This window comes from Callospermophilus lateralis, chromosome 2 (assembly GCF_048772815.1).
Source record: "Callospermophilus lateralis isolate mCalLat2 chromosome 2, mCalLat2.hap1, whole genome shotgun sequence".
Lineage (NCBI taxonomy): Eukaryota > Metazoa > Chordata > Mammalia > Rodentia > Sciuridae > Callospermophilus > Callospermophilus lateralis.
In genome coordinates this window covers 138162598-138182956 of record NC_135306.1, presented here as the reverse complement: position 1 = coordinate 138182956, position 20359 = coordinate 138162598, and the positions used below count along the sequence as shown (strand labels likewise).

Genomic DNA, 20359 nt, shown 5'->3' with positions numbered 1-20359 from the left:
AAGGTGTCATCGGGATAACAACTTGAGAGCTACAGTTACATCCAAAGCATCATGTGATCCACTTGAGTGCTACTGATGACCACAGTGGTAATAAATTCTGTTGACCTTGGATTGTGGGGGTTTGCTGACCCAGGAGAAATCCCAGAGGGGAAAAATAGCACTAGCAAAAAAAGAAACAAAGAGACTCTCGGAAAGCATTTCTCAATCTGTCCTGCAAACGGGATCCTCTATTTCTCATTGCTGAGTATGTGTGCTTCCCAGGGGCCACAACACACTTCAGTAACACACCAAATCACACACCACTTAATAAACAAAACTTTATTTTCCTTTAATACAAAAATTAAATAGCAAAGTTTTTTTTTTTTTTTGTACAGTGATAAATTAGAAATTTACAGTACAGACATCAATGCAGACATACTTTTGTACATCCTTAAAAGCAGGGTCCATTTCCTTTGAAATTCAGCAATTCTTTCAGGGAAAGTGTAGAAGGAGTTACATATATAGGTACCTCTATATGGAACATCTGAAAATCCCCCAGGTTGGCCTCCAGGTTTCTGGAGCTGTGGGGTGGCATAAGGATCCAAGAAAAGGCCCCAGACCAACTAGCTTGACTGCTGCACAAAGCAGGTTGAGAATAGCAGTTAACATCTTTCTTATGAAGAACTCAAAGGGTCTTCATGCTTAGACCTTCTAAAGCCTCACAACACCCTGTGAGGTAGAAGAAATTCAGAACCACCGACATGCCTCACTGGGAGAGCTCTAGAAAGCAGCTTACCCCTTCCAAAACACAGCCAAGTCAGAGTCTAAGCCTATTAACAGGATTTGGAAACTTTTCACCACCTGGGAGGGAAGATGGAACAAACCTTTGTGGGACAGAGCTGCTTCCACCCTTTTCAGAAGCCTTATGGGGTATGACAGTGGTCATGGACTGAATATTATCGGAGATCAAGGAGGTACAAAAGCTTTGAGGATATGGCTCATACAGGACCCCCAAAAGGCCCTCTATAAATTGCCTGGATGAATACTAGGAATTTGCTGATGCAAAGAAAGGAAATAGGTAAAGCAGAAACAGGCAACTATCAAGGCAACTAGGCTAGCCAGGGAAGAGGCATATGAGGGGCATCTGTGGCTCACTTCCCTTCTGGTACTGTCAAGCATGCTATTACTGCACATATGTATGGCAAGAGGCAACAACAGAAAACCTCTATCCAGGCTACAGTGAAACAAAAATCCATTATTTAAGCTTCTAGGATCTATTTCCAGGTAGGAGCAAAATGCTCTCCTAGTAGTTTCCAAGATCTGTGACCTAGCCATGGAGGAAAAATGATAACCCAGGTCCTTTGCCAGATATGATGCAAACCTAGACAGGGACTCTGAAGTACAATAAAGGAACATGGAGAACTGTCAGACTTCTATGATAGACCAGAATAGCAACTCTATCCAGTGCCTTCCATCACAGAATGAAATTCAGGATGTAGAAAGATTTTAAAAGGCTCCTTCCAAAATCTGTGCTCTGGCTCCTTTTCTTTTTTTCCCCCAACACTGGGGATCAATCCCGGGGTCTTATGCTTCACTTTGTGCATTCTACCACTGAGCCACATCTCCAGCTCTACGTGGCTCCCTTTCCTAACTGCTGCCAAAGATTGCACCTTCCTGGCAAAATCTTTTTAAACTGAGCCTGTCCCTTCAGGGTGAGTGTGTTGAGTTCATCTTTGTGTCGTCAGGTTCCAGCCTGGTTCTATCACAAAAAGAGCTTAATTTTATAGCTAGGAGGCCGAAGGGGTCCAGAGACATACAGCTGGGGTTGTTGAACAGAATCACAATTCAGCATCTAATGCAGAAGTGCAGGTGAAGGAATGACCAGGGAAAGGAAAGTCAGAAAGCGTGTTAAGGAAATGAAAAGTGTCACCCCTTCTCAGGTTTCAGGCCCCTAAGCAAGCTGCCAGTTCAGAAACAGTCTCAGTGAACAGGAAATGGGTCTCCATTAAGGAAAAAGGATCTGAATCAACCAAGTAGTTCAACCGGATGGTTCTGGCCAGTTCTACCCTACTCCATGTTCCTCTGCCCTGAGGTTTAGCCTGTATAAGCCAAAGAAAGGAGTCTGCCAGAGATGAGGTTGGACAGAGGTGCCCTTGGCCCTGTTTAATAAAATCTCTGGAGACTGAGGGATTTTTGTAGAAAGCTACAAGCATACCTATTACACTAAATTTCAGAGAAAGAAAAATACTAACTTTTCCTCTAGCAAGACACTGTCTTCAAATATTTCTACACAAATCCCAGGGAGCACCCAGAGCTCTGACTTGCCTACCCCCAAAATTATATTAGTGCAGGAGCTTGTTTCCTTATAGCCTATTCTGAGTCTTCCTTGGGGATTTCTATGGAAATTGTCATGAAGCAAAGTTGATACTTTTTGTCAAAACCCCTGTAATTGATTTGGAAGGAATCTTGGGAACAGATAAGAGATATGTTAAAGGTAGAAGGACCCAAGAAGAGGTTTGTGGGAAGGAAACAGTAAAACAGATGTGAATTCCAGAGGCCCCAAGTCCTTCAAAAAACCAATAGCAAAGTTTAGCAGACCCAAGTGCATCCCCACCCTAATACATCCCTTAGACAAACACAGCCTATCTCCCAGGACATCCCCAAGCGCCTAACACAGGGCTTTACACACAGTTGGCACTCAATAAATGTGCTGATAATTGACTTTTATTTTTTAAACAAATATCAATTTAAGAGGCAACGGAGTCACTTGAAGTTTGTTGGTAACTGACTCCTCAGTCACAGAGTTCCTTTCCTGAAACTGTAAACACTCCATTGTCTGGAATGTGAAAGGAAAGGCCTGCAACCCTGTTGCATTGCCAACATTACTAATCCAGTCTGCACCTATGGCTACTTCTGATCAAATGTGCCTTCTCCTGAGAAGGCAAGAGATTTGTGGAATAGACAGTGAAACTGCAAAACATTGTCAGGACACTACTCCAGAACTCAGTAGTACAGGTTCACCTAAGTGCCCTTTTATTGTTAGGATTATTATTTAATCATTGACCAATATTGCCCATCCCTCTGCTAGGTTCTGTCTTGGTCACAAAAATCACTAAAGTCTTACAAAGAATACTACATAACAAACCCCTCTACTCTAACACTAAGGCCAGTTCCCCCACTGCATGGTCCTTCTTTTTCCTGGGCCAGAATGTCTGCACAACTCCCCAGACACCAGAGCGGAGCGTGAGTAAGGGCAGGCTCTGCCCCTGGGTGCATGCTCCAGGGTCCTGGACAGCTATGGGAACTATCTGCAAGCAGCACAGAGTTCACATTTTACATTAGGCAATGCAATCAGATGAAATTACACTGGCGCTTCCCGGGATCAGTTCTCATGCTCCTATAGCTCTAACCTGAAGTCCAACCTAGGTACTCAGATCACATGAAGCAGCAGGGGCCACCCAGGCCCACAAAGTTTCTATCTAAAAAGTCTCAAGACTTTCTCTTCCAAACACATAATGCACTTTATGTGCATCTGGATCTCAGACTGCTCAATTATACACAAAAACAAAGAAGGAAGGGAAACATCAAACCATTGGTATAAAGCTCAAACAAAAAAGCCATGCTTATTTTCAGAGTTCGATTACCTATTTGGAATTTGAGTCCCTAGAAATGTTTCTGAACTTAGAGTGCAATAGAAAAAGAAAAATGACCTTTTAAAAGGCATGGATTAATAAATGAGTCATTGCAAAGCAGTTGCTGAAGCAAAACGTCATGTATGAGTTATAAGAAGAGCAACCTGTGACACTGACAACAAATTGTCCCAGAGATCTGGTGATTAGAAGGCCTAAGGCGAGTTAAGAGAAAGGCCAGTTAACAATTTTAAAAGAACTGGAATTTTTGATAGGTTGCTAGGGGGTGCCCCCTTGTGAGAAACGTAAAGCATAAATTTTAAAAGCTCTGGATACCTCTGCAAAAGGCAATTAAGACCTGTGCTGTTAGGGTTTGCAGTTCATTTCATATGGTCTACACTTTATTCCCTGCTAACCAATCCAGCTCCTGGCTGGCATTCTGGAGATTCATTAAGCACCATATAAATACTCCAGGCCACACTGCCTCCAATGAAATCTTATAAGGAACCTTTGCCAATTACTAAGGAACAATTATGCACCAAGTAGTTGGATTAGCTGTCCTTAGTTCCCTTTACAAAACTGAATAAGTCTCCATGGTGGTAAGTAGACCAGACTCTGATAACATTCCTATGCCAAGGAAAAAAGGCACTATCATTCTAAGAATGCAGTTGACCATAGTTTTAAAGTCAGTTGAGTATACTATGTCATGGTCCAAGAATGCGCTTTTAATTGTAATTGACACACACAAATTACACAGTTAATCTGTGTGAATGCAAAGTTGCCAAGAAATTTAACATTTTAGCTCTTCCAGACTGGCGTCTGCACAGATGCAATCACACAAAGTAAAATATATTAAGTCCCCATTGCTCAATGCAAGAGGTCTCTGGGGTTGCTAAGGTAAGTCAACTTAGTAAATCTCTTTTTTCCTCTGAATTAAGTGATTGTCAGAACGTGAATCACCCTTCCTTTTCTCCTCATTAGGCATGCTGCAGTGCAAATATTCCTATAAAAATAACTTTTGGGGGGTCATTAGTGTAAAACGAAGAAAACAGCAGCAGCCTAGAACAGAGATGCTGAAATTTAAAGAGAGGAAGAGAAGAAAAATCCACTGGATACCTTGAGTGTGTTAGTACAGTACTTTTGTTTGTTCAAACAATTCTGTTTTATGACAAAGGCACTGGAAGATTTTGACACCACCTCTTGGGAGTGCAATCTACAAAGTTCTAAACAGAAGACAGTGCACCACAGATGTTTATGTTAGATCAGCCAAACTATAAAACTCTTGTAACACTTCTCTGAACCCAGCATTTCCAGTGTTTATAGATCACTTTGCTATCTGAAAGACCTAGTTAGTATTTAGAATTTAAAAGGATTTAAAAATTAATCTTTCTCCCTGCAAGTTACCAACTCACACTCAAATCCCACCCAGTAGAGAAAAACAGCATCACCCTGGACTTTTTGGATCTAGGCAGGACCTCCATGCTCCAAGCTGCAACCTGCTAAAGTGATCAACATCTTGATTTTTCACAGCTTTGCAAGCCTCTAACTGGCTTTTCTATTTTGGATAATTTCAAAGTCTGCAGCAAGATCATTGCTTTTTATGATGCTGGGGTGGGGGTGAGGGGTGGTGGGTTGATGGGGATCTCTTAAGTGTTGCTAGTTTGTTCAAACTGAGATTCACCACATAAAACTTTTAGTTGCACTTCCACAGAAATGTGGACAACCCCACTTCAAGATGAAGAAAGTGTGGAGGCTGGCTAAGCCTTACACCACAGTTTCATTGCCTTTCCCAGGCTTCACCCAACCATTCCCTCTCTTCTCTCTCTTTACCTTCCCAGAATTCACCAATCTGTTGGAACACTTCTGCCACGTGTGAAGCGTTTTGGCAGACCAGATCCACATGCCTGAAGTGATGCCCACAAGCAAAGACATAAAAATTTTCAACATTTCAACAGCCATATTGGAGTCATCTGCAGAATACCGAAAGATTGCCCAATTAGAGATTTCATAGAAATAACAGGCAATCACACAGGTTGCAGGAACGGTATACAGTACTGAGAAGACCCCAATCTTGACCATCAGTCTTTCCAATTTGTCTGTCTTTGTCCCATCCTTTTGAAGATTTGACCGAATTTTGAATAAGGCCACCAAACCTGCAGCAATGAACAAAGTTCCAATCACCAAATAAGTGAAGAGAGGGGCCACCACAAAGCCAGTGAGGGCATCAAGGTTTTGATTCCCAACATAGCACAGGCCAGTCAGTTCATCGGCATCCACCAATCTCATAATCAAGATGACAATAGTCTTCACTGCTGGGATGGCCCAGGCTGCAATGTGGAAATAAGAGCTGTGCATTTCAATGGCTTCATGACCCCATTTGAGTCCTGCTGCCAAAAACCAAGTGAGTGTCAGGATAACCCACCAAATGGAGCTGGCCATTCCAAAAAAGTACATCAGCAAGAAAATTATTGCACATCCTGTGTTCTTAAGTCCTTCTTGGATAAGAACGGGTTCTGCTGCCTCTTCAAAATCGCAGGATATCCTTTCCCGGCCTACAGTCAGCCTGACAATATAAGCAATGCTATAAATATTATAGCACATACTGAGAAATATGATGGGGCGCTCAGGGTAAGAAAACCTGGAAGAATCAATCAGAAAGGTCAGCACGGTGAAGGCAGTGGAGATGAAGCACAGGCTGGCCCACACCGCCATCCAGGTATCAGTGAACTCCTTGGCTGAACGGCTGTATAAACCAGCATCGTAGCCACACTTAAGAACGCAGTTCAGGCTCCTTTTCACCCAGATATACTGATCTGAATTGGTTCCCACGGAGTGACACTCCTCCCCAGGCTGTACAGGGGTTTTGTGAGGTAAGGGCACCTCTTCGTCACCTGGCCCTTCCATGCACATGTGATTGTGGTCGTTCTGTGGTGGGAATTTGCTGCAATTTAGGCTCTCTGGCCAGGCAAATCCAAATTCCTTCAGGACCGGTTCACAGCGTCTCTTGACGGAAAGACACATACCGCCACATGGGCCGATGGGGATGTTGATCTTCTCTGTGCACATTGGCACATAAACCGAACAAAGGAAGAACTGGAAAAGTAACGAAAGGAACAAAGAAAACAATGACTTGGAAGTTTGGCCAAATGCTTGCACAAAGTTGAGTGAATGCTTCCAGGCAATGTACATATATCTACTTTTAAACCAGCCTACTATGAGTCTGTTTACTCTGCCCTCAAACAAGGGTGCCTAATAATCCATCACTTTTATACACTTAGTTTGGCTCTAGTAGTCCTGTCCAGAGGAACATTAAATAAATAAACACATAAATAAGAAGGGTCTTAAGAATTATATAATCCCTTTTCACATCATAACCCTTAAGAAAATAAACTTTTAAAAACTGGGTTTCAATCTCCCTCTCCTTTTTAGCTACTATTTGAAAAAGTTGAAGAGTCTAATAAAATAATTCATTTATTTAAGTGATGGGGTGCTCACTTTTTGTCCTCATTTCTTCAACACCTCAAAAATAAAAATAATGTGGGCTGGAGTTATAGCTCAGTGGTAAAGTGCCCGCTGGGCACACATGAGACACTGGGGTTCGATCCTCAGCACCACATAAAAATAAAGGTATTGTGTCCATCTGCAACAACAAAAATATTAAAGAAAAAAATAAATGTAATGTAAATATATTTATACACACACATATCTTGTTAATATTCTCTTTTCCTCTATTTTATTCTTTACATTTTTAAAAATCAGTCCCATATTGAAAATGAAAATATACCAACAGAGACACTGTTAGACACAAGGATAAGATACAGATTGAGGTCTCTGGTCACTGGGGATTTGTTTGGCTAGGGTTTCCTCAATGAATAGTAATAAAGCACAATAGGAAAATGTAAATGTTAAGTCCCTGAAACTGCAATACCAGCAGGGGAGAGTCCAGTTGCTGTCCTCAATTCCTCCAGCATTGATAAACAGTCTCCTTGGCTCCTTACAGATGTTGTCTATGAAGTCTAGAGTTACAAGTAACTATTTTCCAGCATGTAAAGGGATCCTGGCCTGTCCTTCAAAACAGCTTGGCTGCTTCCCCAGGATACATGTAATTAAAAATATATATCCCTGCAAAATCTGTTTCTCCAACAAAATTGCCACTGATGTCAGGATATGTGCTGTTTCCAAACTGAAAGCTAGAGGATCATTTCTTAAGCTTTTATAACCTAGTTCTAAAGTTCTGAAATTTCCAAAGGGATATTCCACCAGCAACAGGTCTAATCCCATCCATCTTTCCAAAACCACAATCCAACTTTTAAAATGACCTATGTAAAAACATGCAGCTAGTAAGTAGTCTGTATGTCTGTTTCTTATCTCTCAGAAGTTGCAGCCAGAACCATAGATTTCTGAAGCTTTTAGCCTGGACAACTAATCTCTATTTTTTTTCCCCCTCAACTGCTTTCTTTTCTAAATTTCTAAAAATCACTCAGTCTTCTCAACCGAAAACCAATGAATGCTAAGTTTTTAAATTTTCCTTTCAGTCGTTCCCCATAATAAATTGGTTGTTGCAAGATTACAATTACCCTACATATGCATATTCTTTCTTCACTTATTATTCTAAGACAATTTCTGTCATTACACATTACATAAGTTTAAAAAATTTTAATGACTGCAAAAAAAAAAATCTTCCAATCTACAAACTAACTTCTGGAACTTCGTCTCTCCTTTCAAACACTAAATCTTACTTCAACCCTGAGGATGAGAAAGAACTCAAGTCAACCCAACTAACTCCTTCCTGTATGACCTCTAAAACCAGAGGGACGCCGCAAGGAGGGGTCATTCCGCAGCAAACGGGTCGCAGTATTTTTATTTAATAACTCATTCCCCAAAATAAGGAGGAAAGAAGGTCGGTGAGGGACAGGGAAGGGAGGAGAAGTTCCTGTCTTCTTATCTCTCCTTCCAAGTCTTAACTCCATTTGGCTCCTCTGCCTAGGACTCGCCCACCGAGCAGTGGCTGGAATCCTTGGCAAAGATAACCCTCAGCTCCACTGGGGTTAGGGGCTTGGCCAGACATGGGTGGGCAGGGGAGAAAAACGGAAGGGCGGGGTGTAAGAGTGGGTTCTTTCTCAGGCCAAATGACTTACACAACGTTTTGGCTTCCAGTCCCTAAGTAGGGACAGAAAAGTGGTGGTGGGGTTGGAAATCACTTTTCCAGGAGTTTTGTAACCCTCAGGCTAGAAAGGGGACAGGGGTCTCGATTTAGCATGAGCTCCGCCGAGGGAGTTTGGGGCATCTCTGCCCAAAGGGTCACGCCAGGGGTGGGGGTTAGGGACGCCCACCTGCAGCTGGCTGGAGCAGCCGTACTGAATCAGCGGCGTGAAAGTTGTCAGCTGGAGCTCGGCGTCCGTCTGCAGCTCGTGCCCTACCAGGTTGGGCATCTTGGTCACGTTGTAGCCGAGGTTCTGGCACATGGAGATGCGGATGGGGTCGCAACGCCGCTCCTCCTCGTCCCCGAAACTCCGTGCCCGCCCCAGCAGTAGAAGCAACTGCAGCAGCAGCCCCAGACTGAGCCCGACACCTCCGGGTGCCCCCGGGACGCTCGGCCCTGCGCCCCGCCAGGCCATGGCCAGAGCCCGGGGCAGCAGTGGCGGCGGCGGGGGCTGCTCCAGCAGACACCCCCAGTTTGCACGGGGGCGCCGGCTGCCCGCGTTGCTCCCAGCTCTGGGGAAGAGAGTGTGATAAGGCGCCAAGGGCGCTGAGGGGGCAGTAGCCGCCTCTTAGGCAGCTGCGTGCGTCTGTGTGGGGTATCAGACGCCCGAGGCTGAGACCGAGGGACAGACTGCGAGGGTCATGGCTACAGGCAGCTAGCCCATAACCTGGCGACCGCGAAGTCTGCTCGGCGTCTCAGTGAAGCCCGCCAGCACTCAGCGCCGCGCCGCTCTCACAACCCCAACCCTTCGCAGCCCTGGAGATTCTCTGGGCGGTGGCGAGGCGAGACGGACAGAGAGCCTCTCCAATGGAGTGGCGCCCCAGGCAGAGAGGGGCGGGTTTGGGGCGGGGTGGCTCTCCCACTGGAAGGGTCAGGCCTCAGCCCGCAGCCCCCCTTCTCCGATTCTCCCTCGCTCCCCCGACCGCCCCGCCCCGCCCCGCCAGCTTCCCGGCGCTCGTTTTCCTCCCACCCGGAGGCGTGCTGGGGCCAGGCGACTACGGAACCTAGTAGCTCCGGCCCAGCCAACCCGCTCCCTCCGTCCCAGGTGAGAAGTGAGGTCGCCTCGATGCCCCCTTTCGTGCCCTCCTTCCAGCTGTCACCTTGACCCTTGGCCACCTCCCCGTCGAGCATAAAAACGTGCACAAAGAACACAGAATTTGGATTTGCACAGATTGTGGCTTTAAATCTAGGCTGTGTGACCTTGAACAAATTGTCCAACCTCTCGGCGTCAGGTTCCTCGTCCTTAAAGTGACTTGGGAGGATTAGCGATGACGCGTAAAGCGCGTAGCACGGTGCCTGGTACAACGCGAGTTCGCAGCTATTTTCACTCCCAACTCGCAGTGATTGGAGCTGGGCCCCCCTCTTCCCGCCCCAGACTCGGCCCAACCTGCTTCGGGAGCTGCCTGTCTCCAGCCGCGAACGGGGGAGGCGTCCCGGAGCAGCCGACCAGCCGCCCAGCCGACGGGTCTCGCGCTCCGATTTCCTCACCGTATGAAATGAAATTCCACAGGGGGATTCAAAAGGAAATGAGACCGGGACGCTCCGTGCTGCTCGGCCCGCCGCCCTTCCTGTCTTGGGGACACGGTTTCTAAATAAGGTTGGGATGGTGAGAGGGCGGGAGGGGGGAGGCTTGACCTGTGTGCTGGGGGCAAGAAGAAGCACAAGCACCAGGACTCTCCCTTCCCCAGCCTCCTGGCCCTACTTCCCTACAACCTGCGCTCCTTTCTTTCTTATCCTGTTTCTGCGTGGTTCTGGGGATCTGGAGATCTTGCGACCTGGTACCCATTTAACTTAACTTTTGCATTCTCAACCTCAGGGGCTTTGTGTGCTCCACCCTCTCTCTGCTTTACCGTTAGCCAGTGAAACTCCCAGCAGGTGGATTCCTAAACCGTTTATTTGTTGCCTGACTGTGGTGGAGCAACTGTGCCTCTCCAAGCCTCAAACTAACATCTGGCCAACTTCTGAGGGAAGTTCAAGTCTACCTCACACAGTTGTTGTGAGGGTTAACTGAGATAACGCCTGTAAGTCATTTTGCACAATGTCTGGCACATAGTAAATGGCACATAGTAAATGCTGAATAACTTGGTTATTGTTGGGTTTTGGGTTTTGTTTTCTTCTGGGACCACTAGACAAGGTCAGTTATAGGACAACCTCCTGCTTTCCAGACGTGTTAAAGACATCTCTGGCAGGCCAAGTCTGAGGATATGGGTAGAGGGATTTCTACCCTCTTCCTGAGACCTTTTTGTTCAACACTTGCCACTGTTTTCCTGGGGCTTTTTATACCCTCCCATTTCAGCTGATTCTCTGGCATGTAGCAGGGAGTAGGTATAAATTGGAGGAATGTACCATTAATGTAGTGCTCATATTTTGTCGTATATTTTTAGTTTTTCTTATATTACCAACTCAACTTGGCTGAGGGCAAGAATGTAATCAACTTCATTTGGTGTTTGGCTCTGTGCCTAGAATTAATTCGCAGGTCTGTGGTCATGGTCATAACCTCTCTGTGAAGGAGGCTGTATATCAGCCCCTTAAGGAGATTAGCAAACTGAGGCTAGAACCAAAGTAAGAGAAAATGACAGGACCAATCAGATCATGGCCCAATTGAGGCCCTTCAAAGATGGAAATCAACATTATTTCCCCAGAAAAAGTCCCCATGTGGATATCAATGTACTCAGAAGTAGGGGTGAATCTTTGGCTTGAAGCACTTATGCTGAGTAACACATAAGACCGTTAGCCTACACAGAAGAATAGGTAGCCAGATGAACAGAGCAAATTATCTATTAATCATTTGGGCTACAGAGATGAACATATCAGGTGAAGAGATTAAATGAATACCTGATCCCCATCCTCTAGGATCACACAGGAGACAAACAATAAACAAACATCAGTCACTCAGTGTGGTAAATGTACAGATAGAGAATTATGGGTAAATCACAGGTGGAGGTAGCTGAGTTTGGAGGGCTACTCAACCGGGCTGACCTGCAGAATTCTGAGCCATTGAACAAAGCAGTTAGTGTGAAATTGGCCCTTCTCCTAGAGCAGGAAGGGGAGGGAGGCATGCTCCCTGCTAAAGGCACAAATGTCTGGTTTATGAAGGAATGAACTCTCTGCAGTCAAGAGGAGGACCTGCTCCTCACACAGGGCACACAGAGAGGACATCATGTGAGCTGGGTGAAAGAATACTATTACCAACTCAATAAAAATAAAAGAGAACTCATGTGGAACCATGACTCTGAGCCAAACACTGTGTTCCATGACTTACATTCATTTCATTTATTTCTCAAAACCTGAGAAGATATATTTTGAGAAGTAAAGCAATTTACCCAAGATCACATTGTAAGTGGTGGAGAAGGCTCAGATGCATATGGACCTGGCCCTAAACTGTGTGTGTGTGTGTGTGTGTGTGTGTGTGTGTATGTTACTGCTCTCATAGAGGAAACTGCTTAACACCTAGCCTAATCCACAGGTAAAGATGACCCTTTTGTGATCCTGACCTCATTCTGGGCCTGGCATCCCTGCCTCAGCATGTTTGAAGCAACTGTCTCCTATGAGAACACTTGAAGAAGCCCCTTCCCTGTCAGAAGCTTTTCCTGTCAACAGCTTTTCTTTCTAGGTATTTTCCAAAAAAGAAAGCCAGGGGAATCACATTTCAGTCTGAATGTGGAAAGAAAACAAAGACCACAACTTAGGGCTAAGTCTGAATAGCCTGGAGCCCCTTCAGCCCCCCTCTCATGGAGTGGTTTACTCAGTCCACAACTGCCCCTGGTGACAGGCATGGCATGTTTGTCTTTGTTACAGTGACATGCACAGCATTTCTGAGAGGAAAAGATAGTGACGTGTGAATGGAACCTTCAGTTAACCTAAAGCCCTGGCCTGGGCCCCTAGTGGCTCTGGCCCTAGTGCTGGGCAGTTTCCTTGGTCCAGCCAAGAGTGGTAAAGATGCAGCCAGTTTGGAGCTGCCACAAACATGACTTCAGCGGCTGTTGGCCAGTTGGAGGGCTCTCTATTTGCATCTAATGAGGGACCAGGTTCTAATTAACTCCTGTGATGTGTTAATTTTTCAACCTGACATTTTCTGCTCTAATAGATTCTTGTAATGGTTCCTAAATTAAAGGCTGCATTTAAAGACTAGAGTTTAGGTTAAAATCCATCACCTAAGGGGGTGGGAGCTGTAAACATCCTTTCCCTCCTAAAGGAAACCTCTCATTTGCAGTTCTTTGCTAACCCAATTAAGTGTTGAAGTGGTCACCCCAGAGCCTGCTTTTTATTTCCTGTGAAACAATCCAACTAATCCATATTCAGTAGCTTCCAAGAAAAGTCTTATTTCAACCACTCATGAAGAAACCAGCTTCTTTGAATCTAGGCAGAACATTTAGAACTCACAAAGAGTTGTCTTGATAGAAAATGCAAGAAAGTAGTTTATTATTACCCTGTTTGGTTTTTGAGGGAAAATTTTGCTGGGACTAAAACCCCGTAAGTATTGTGAATTTACTGAAAACAACAGAACCATAGGGGAAAGCCACGCCACATCCTATCAGTTTATAAATAGTCTGGGTGCTTCGTCTTCCCCTGCACCCAAACTAGTTAAAAAACAAAACCATGTCTACTGAAGAAGGTGGAAGGGAACACTGATCTGGCTCCAAGTTGAGGAATCAAACATTCCAAAAAGCTAAGTAACAACTATTAACTGGCAGAGCCAAAGTCTCTTAGTCTGTTGTTCTACTAGTCAGGAGGGAAGCACCATCACCACTGAGATCTTGATGTCAAGGAATCAAAGCCCAGTAGTTCCTCCTACCCATATATTCAGCAAGCATAAGAAGGTAGGGATGGTTTAACACAGAGATAAGAAACCAAGACCTCTGTGGGAGGCAAAAATTAATGTAGACACACTTTCTACCTCCTCTACCTCATTTTGTTTCAGTATTTGACAAGCCATTAGCTGATGTCTAGAGATGGATTGTTACAGATGTGTCACTGCAGGTATGCAGACTTATAAAAGATGGTTTCTGCCTTCAAGAAGCTTTTAGTCACACTGGGGAAGTTGAACATGAGACCAAAAGTGAAACAAGTTTCTTTAAGGCAAGTACTTTTTCTTTGGACTCGCCCCATTCTCCCCCTAGTGTACATAAGGTTCTACATTATAAGGTTCTTGTTTATTCTTTGTCTCTTTCATTACCTTTGAGGTCAGAGGCTTTGTCCTGTTCTCCATTGTGCTCCTGATCAGAATAGAACCGGACCATTGAAGGCACTTAGTAGTTATTTGTTGAATAAATAAATGAATGGTGTAAGTGATAAGTGATCTGCTTTTCCAGAGGAGAGCCTTCATTATGGGCTGGGTATAGGCAACCACCAAAAACACATCCAGTTAGATCATAAGTTAAAGCCTGGTTCACAGCTTTCAGCTTTCTTCTGAAGTCATGTTTTGCCAATCATTTATCTTTATGAATTTTTTAAAATTTACAATGCCTATTCTTAAATACTTTTCAGTAGAACAATATTTTGGGCTAACATCACCCTTTGATTCAGAGGCAAATGAGTTTCTCTACTTTTGTGAATCAACGGAAGATAATCTCTTATCACGGATTATTGGCTAATCAACCATTCATCTCATCGTCATCTGAAGCCATTGAGAATCAGATATGCCATGAGGTAGATCTCAAGCCAAGGAATTTTAAGTCAGTGAATCACTTCTTGGTAAGTTTGTAGGAAAAAATGAACCGTGAACTTATCTTTGAGGGGTATGTATGTAAGTTTTCCAGAGACTCAGGGAAGCAATGGGAAGAAGGCATATGAAATAATCTCTAAGAGACAACACTTTCATCATGTGATTTTATGATGAGAAATGAACAGGAATAAAAAGGATGCTACATAGTGATCAAAGAGTGAACCAACTACATAATGTGAAAACATGAATTAGACTAGACAAGGAGATAGTTTTCAAAACATGGCCTCAAATTCTGTGACATTCCTCCCATTGAAAGGCAGAGTTTGTGTCATCCCTCTTCTTGAATCTGGAAGAGCTATGAATTCTCGAACCAATAGAAAACAACAGAACCAAATGACACTAAGTGACTTTAAAGGTATACCATAAAAGGCCATCCAGTTTCTACTTGTCTCCTGGAAAACTTACTTTGGAGATCTGAGCATCCTTTTAAGTAGCCCAACTTCTCTAAGACACTATGCAGGAGAGGTCACCTGCAGACTCCCTATATAATGTTCTCAAGATGAACTAGTTTTTCAGACAGCCCAAGACAGTTCCAGAAGTAAAGAAGCTGTCTTGAAAGTAGGTGCTTTGGCTCCAGCTGTTCCTGTTTTTTCAATCATCACTACACATACATCCTGGAGCATAGAACCATCCTTGCCGCACCCTTTCCAGATTCCTGCCACACACGATCCAAGATTATTATTATTTGATGTCTTTAAGTATAAATTGGTTTGTTTTTCAGCAACATTAACCAGAACAGAATTAAGTTATCAAAGGAGAGAGTGATTTTGCTTGGAATAAAAAAAAAAAAGAATGAATACCATCCAAAGATGTTATGTCTTCTCCTGGGGATAGAGATAGCATGTTTTCAGTTGTGAGCCACAGTTGTATTGTGTGAACTGGAAGCATGATTTAAATGTTGATTTTCATCTGGAACTTAAGCTAAAAGAATTATGTGTGTGAATGCCAACCTACAAGGAGCAGAATCAGGATATTTGTACTGTGTCAATGTAGCAAGACTAGAACTATCTTTCTCAGAATTCCCTTCCCTATGTGGTTCCTAACTAGGGTTGACCACAAGAGAAATTGTCACAAGAGTGGGAGGTAATAGAGAAACAGCATTTTTATGCTCTGAAAGTTAGTGGCAGATGCCAGCACACCATGGAGTCACAAACATTTTCTTGGATCTTCTGGCTCCCCTGTTGGCATGGGCAGCACTCAGACCTGTAGCTCCTCTAACTCCTGAAGATATCTTTCATATTCTTCAAGTCCTGGCCAGATGAATGAATAGTTCTGTCACTAAGAGCTCTAGCTTCTGCAAGTCACCTGCTCAATCAAGGTTAGAGGTGGTTTTTATCTATGGGTTTTCTTGATTCCCCAAAATTCAAACCTAGTTTTTTTCCTTGACTGCAGGCCTGCCTGATCTGTATGTCTTCAAGTACAACACCAGACAGAGGTAATACCTTGCATTAGAGTGTTTTACTGGCTTTCACAGTTCTGAAAGGTCTAATCCTTATGGTAAATTCTTTATTCTATCTCATTCATAGTGACTCCATATCTTTGATCAGATCTAACTGACATATCCCTTTAAAAAGATTCATATAATGTTAGCACTTGGAAGCTACCATAGAATTCATCTCATCCACTCCTCACTTGATGAATGGGGAACTGAGGCTCCAAATTCAACTACCCAAGTGGCACACAAATAATGAGTTGAACCAGTTTGCTAACCTGTACCTACTATATCAGATCATATTGTCTATACCCCAAACTTAAGTATTTAAGTGTCTCTATCAAGCACCAAATACTAAGTACTTTACATACATTATTTCATTTAATCCACATTACTCCAGAATTTATTTTAAATCTGAATTACTTCTCTTCATCCCCACTGCCATGAACATATAACCCTCATCAACTCTCACTTGATAACTGGCTCCTGAATTGCCCCCCTGCTTTTACCCTGGCTCACCAAGGATGTGTTCTCTACACAACAAAAGGAATCTTTTAAAAGCTGCTCCAATGCATCAGGCCTACAAAGACCTGTGAGACCTGGTCCCATCTCCCTTTCTCTTCAGTCATACTCTCTGCCTTGTTCACCACACTCTGGCCACCTTGACCTTCCCTCTCTTCCTAAACTGTGCCACGCTAGTTCCTATCATAGTATTGTTGCTAGCCCCTCTGCCTAGACTACCTCTCCTGGGTCTTCTCGTGTTTGTTCCTTCCTGACAAATGTTATTTCCTCTGAGAGATCTTCCTGAACACTCATGTCTCATTCTTACTTTCTGTTGGTCACTCCTCAGCCCTGTTTTATTTCTTTCACAGTGCTGATTGATGTGTACCACTGTCTGAGGTATTTGATTGCTTGTTTATTTTCTCTCTCTTAACTGCAAGGTAAAGTCCTTGAAGTCAGGGTATTGACTATCTTATACACTAGTATATCTCTAGTGTAAACCTAGTAGGAGCTTAGTAAATATTTGTTAAATGAGCAAACCTGTGTGGCAGTACTATAATTCTTCTGTTTTACATATCAGACAACAATGTGTGAGAAATTAAGAAACTTTCTTGAGGTTTCTCAGTAAATGGCAAGTTGCTATTCTGACACGGGTCTGTGTAACTGTACATCCTGTGTGGTGTTTAACCCCTATCTTAGACAACTTTATTGTCTCTCCTCTCCAGAGCTTTCCTCTGGGTGGAAAATTTATCCTAGTATATTGGAACTGCAAGGAGCCTTTGATAATCAGCTGCTTTCTTGCCTAATCATTATGGTAAAGTTAATCAATCAACAACTGTTTATTGAGTCTAGTAGGATACATTGCTAAGGTAACAAAAATTTCGCACTCAAAAAGGGTAGACATTAAGGACTCATTTATAGCACCCTGGGAATTTCCAAAAACCTGCATTTTTATCTGATTGTCCTTCAGTAGCCTTCTGTTGTTCAGCTTCAAGGATTTGATGGGCTTATAGGTCTTCCTGCCTTATTCTTTCCTTTATTACCTCTATTATTTCTTTTTCTTTTAAGAATCCAAACCTGAGCTCGGTCTGGTGACCCACAAGCAAGAGAGGTGGGGGGGGGAAGGGAGGGAGAAGGGGAATTGCACGGAAGATGGAAGGAGACCCTCATTGTTATACAGAATACATGTATGATGATGTGAGGGGGCGGGGAAAGAAGTGTATCCAATTAGATTGGGTAGAGAGAAGTGATGGGAGAGGGGAGGGGAAGTGGGGAAAGGAAGGACAGCAGAATAAAATAGACATTATTATTGCTATAAGTATATATGTGACTGCATGACCAACGTGATTCTGCAACCTGTACACTCAGAAAAATGAGAAATTATACTCCATCTGATTCAAATGTATGATATGTCAAGATCATTGTACTGTCATGTGTAACTAATTAAAACAAATTTAAAAAAAAGAATCCAAACCTGGCAGCATATGATATTGTACTCCTGTAATCCCAGTGGCCTGGGAGGCTGAGGCAGGAGGATCACAAGTTCAAGGCAAGCCTCTGCAATTTAGCAAGGCCCTAACCATCTTATTAAGGTCTTCTCTCTCTCTCTTTCTCTCTCTCTCTCTCTCTCACACACACACACACACACACACATATTTATTTACATATATATACATATATATGTATATATGTATATATATATATGACTGTAGGACTGGAGATCTGGAGACAGAGATATAGCTCAGCGGTATATATAAATTTTAAAAAATGCAAACCAATTGTTCCATTTCTATTCTATACTGTTGTATTCTAAAACAAGAAGAAAGATGCCTTTTAAGAAAGCAGTTTTCATGCAAAGAAACAGTAACAGCTGATCACATCTGTTAGACTACTACAGACCTAGAAAGAAATTTTCAGATCATCTGCTACAGAATCTTGTTTAACAAATACAGAAGATGAGACTGAATTGAGAGGGAATGACTCATCAAAGATAGGTTTAGAACTTGGTAGTCCTTACCCTGCCTCTAGGCTCTTTCCACCACATCTGTCTTCTCTGCACTTCCTTTCTCCAGAAACCAGGATTGCTGTGAAAATCACGTTAGGTAAATAGCGAAGATCCATCAGGTAGACCCAAGGCTTCAGACTGCATATGGGAAGTTAGGTCATAGATTACTCTATAAACAGACCCTTTCCTCTTCTTATAATAGTCCCACACATTATCACTCACTCATAAGAGTGAACAGGCAATGCTTGGCCTGCCCACCCTGCAAAGTGACCAATCACTTTATGTCTGCCATGGCATTTCTCCTTTCTCCTTATCAAAACATTGTTTTTCAGAAAAAGCATTGTGTTGAATGACTCTCATTTCTACCTCTGTGACTCTTTGAAGCCTTCCCCAGAGGGGCAAGCTAATAAGGTCTAAATTTCCGCATCTACCCGAGGCCAAAGTGGTAGAGGCTCAAAGAATGTTGAAACTGCAAAACACCTTAGAGATCAAGGAGTCAAGGTCATCACCTCATTTTGCAGATTAAATAAGGATACAGAGGAAAAGGAAACATTAACTGTCCACACAAATACTGCTAGCTAGACATGGGTATGCTAGAACCTAGGCCTGTTGACTTTGTAGTTCAGTATTCACTACATCATGCTGAAGTCTTGGCACTTACAACACAAAGAACACATCGAACCCCCAGGAAAGGGTGTTGAAAGATGCACAATATCTTCCACCAGAAAATGAGGAATTCTGTTTGGTCCTTAGAATAAAGCTACACAATAGCAATTCTCTCCAATAAAAACAAAGGCAAAAAAATTTCTTTATCATCTTAGGGGTTTTGTGAGAATTGAAGAGATTTATTTAAGTTTATTTACTTAATTTTTTTTTAAATACTGGAGGGTTCTTACCACTGGGCTTGGAAAATACTGTTAGCTTTCTCCCCTACCCCACACCAGCTTTATTGCAATATAAGTAACAAAATTGTATATATTTGTGGTTTACAATTTGATGTTTTGATACATGTATATTCTGTGAAATGAATACCACAGTCAAGTCAATTAACATACCTATTATGTCACATAGTTATCTTTTTATGTATGTGGTGAAAACATTTAAGATCAAAACTTTCTCAGTATATACTATGGTATTTGCTGTGGTCACTGTGCTATATATCAGATCTCCATACTTTACTCATCCCACATAACAAAGTTTTACCCTTTGAATAGCATCTCCTGATTTTCCTACCTCTTACCTCCTTGGCAACCAACTTATTTTTTATTCCAAATATAAGTGAGATTGTATAGTGTTTGCCTTTCTGTGCCTCTCTTCTTTCACTTAGCAGAATATCCTCCAGGTTCATACATATTGTCACAAATGACAGGATTTCCTTTTTTATATAAAACAGAATAATATTCCATTTTCTCCCTCTCTCTCTCTCTCTCTGCATATGTGTGTGACATTTTCTTTATCCGTTAGTCATCAATGAACACTTAGTTTGATTTAGTACCTTAGCTATTGTGTACACTGCTGCAATGAACATGGGAATATAGATATCTCTTCAGCATACTGATTTAATTTCCTTTGATTATATATCATGTAGTGGGATTGCTGGGTCACATGGTAGTTTTATTTTTAATTTTCAAAGAATGTTATACTGCTTTCCATAACTGACTATTTTCCACAATCCCCATCAATGGTGTACAAGGGTTCCCTTTTCTGCATGTACTTGCTAACATTTATTATATTTTGTCTTTTTAATGATAACTATTTTAACAGATCTGAGGTAATATTTCATTGTTGTTTTGATTTTCATTTCCTTGATCATTAATGATGTTGAGCACTTTTTCACATACCTGTTCATCATTTGTATATCTTCTTTTGAAAAATATCTATTAGG

General features: G+C 42.7%; 1 protein-coding gene across 3 annotated transcripts; it reads right to left on the bottom strand.

Moving 5' to 3' along the window:
• Positions 1-303: 303 nt before the first annotated feature.
• On the bottom strand, positions 304-9533 carry Fzd4 (frizzled class receptor 4). 3 transcript variants are annotated; one of them, XM_076846547.2, is made up of 2 exons: positions 8942-9533; positions 304-6701 (listed from the first exon to the last, which is right to left on the bottom strand). In XM_076846547.2, the coding sequence occupies exons 1-2, from the start codon at positions 9224-9226 to the stop codon at positions 5373-5375; spliced, it is 1614 nt and encodes a 537-aa protein (XP_076702662.1). In that variant the 5' UTR covers positions 9227-9533; the 3' UTR covers positions 304-5372. The 3 variants fall into 3 exon arrangements, with proteins under 3 accessions (XP_076702662.1, XP_076702664.1, XP_076702663.1); XM_076846549.2 differs by lacking the exon at positions 8942-9533 and adding an exon at positions 7537-8910; XM_076846548.2 differs by lacking the exon at positions 8942-9533 and adding an exon at positions 7104-7516.
• Between the last annotated feature and the right edge of the window lie 10826 nt (positions 9534-20359).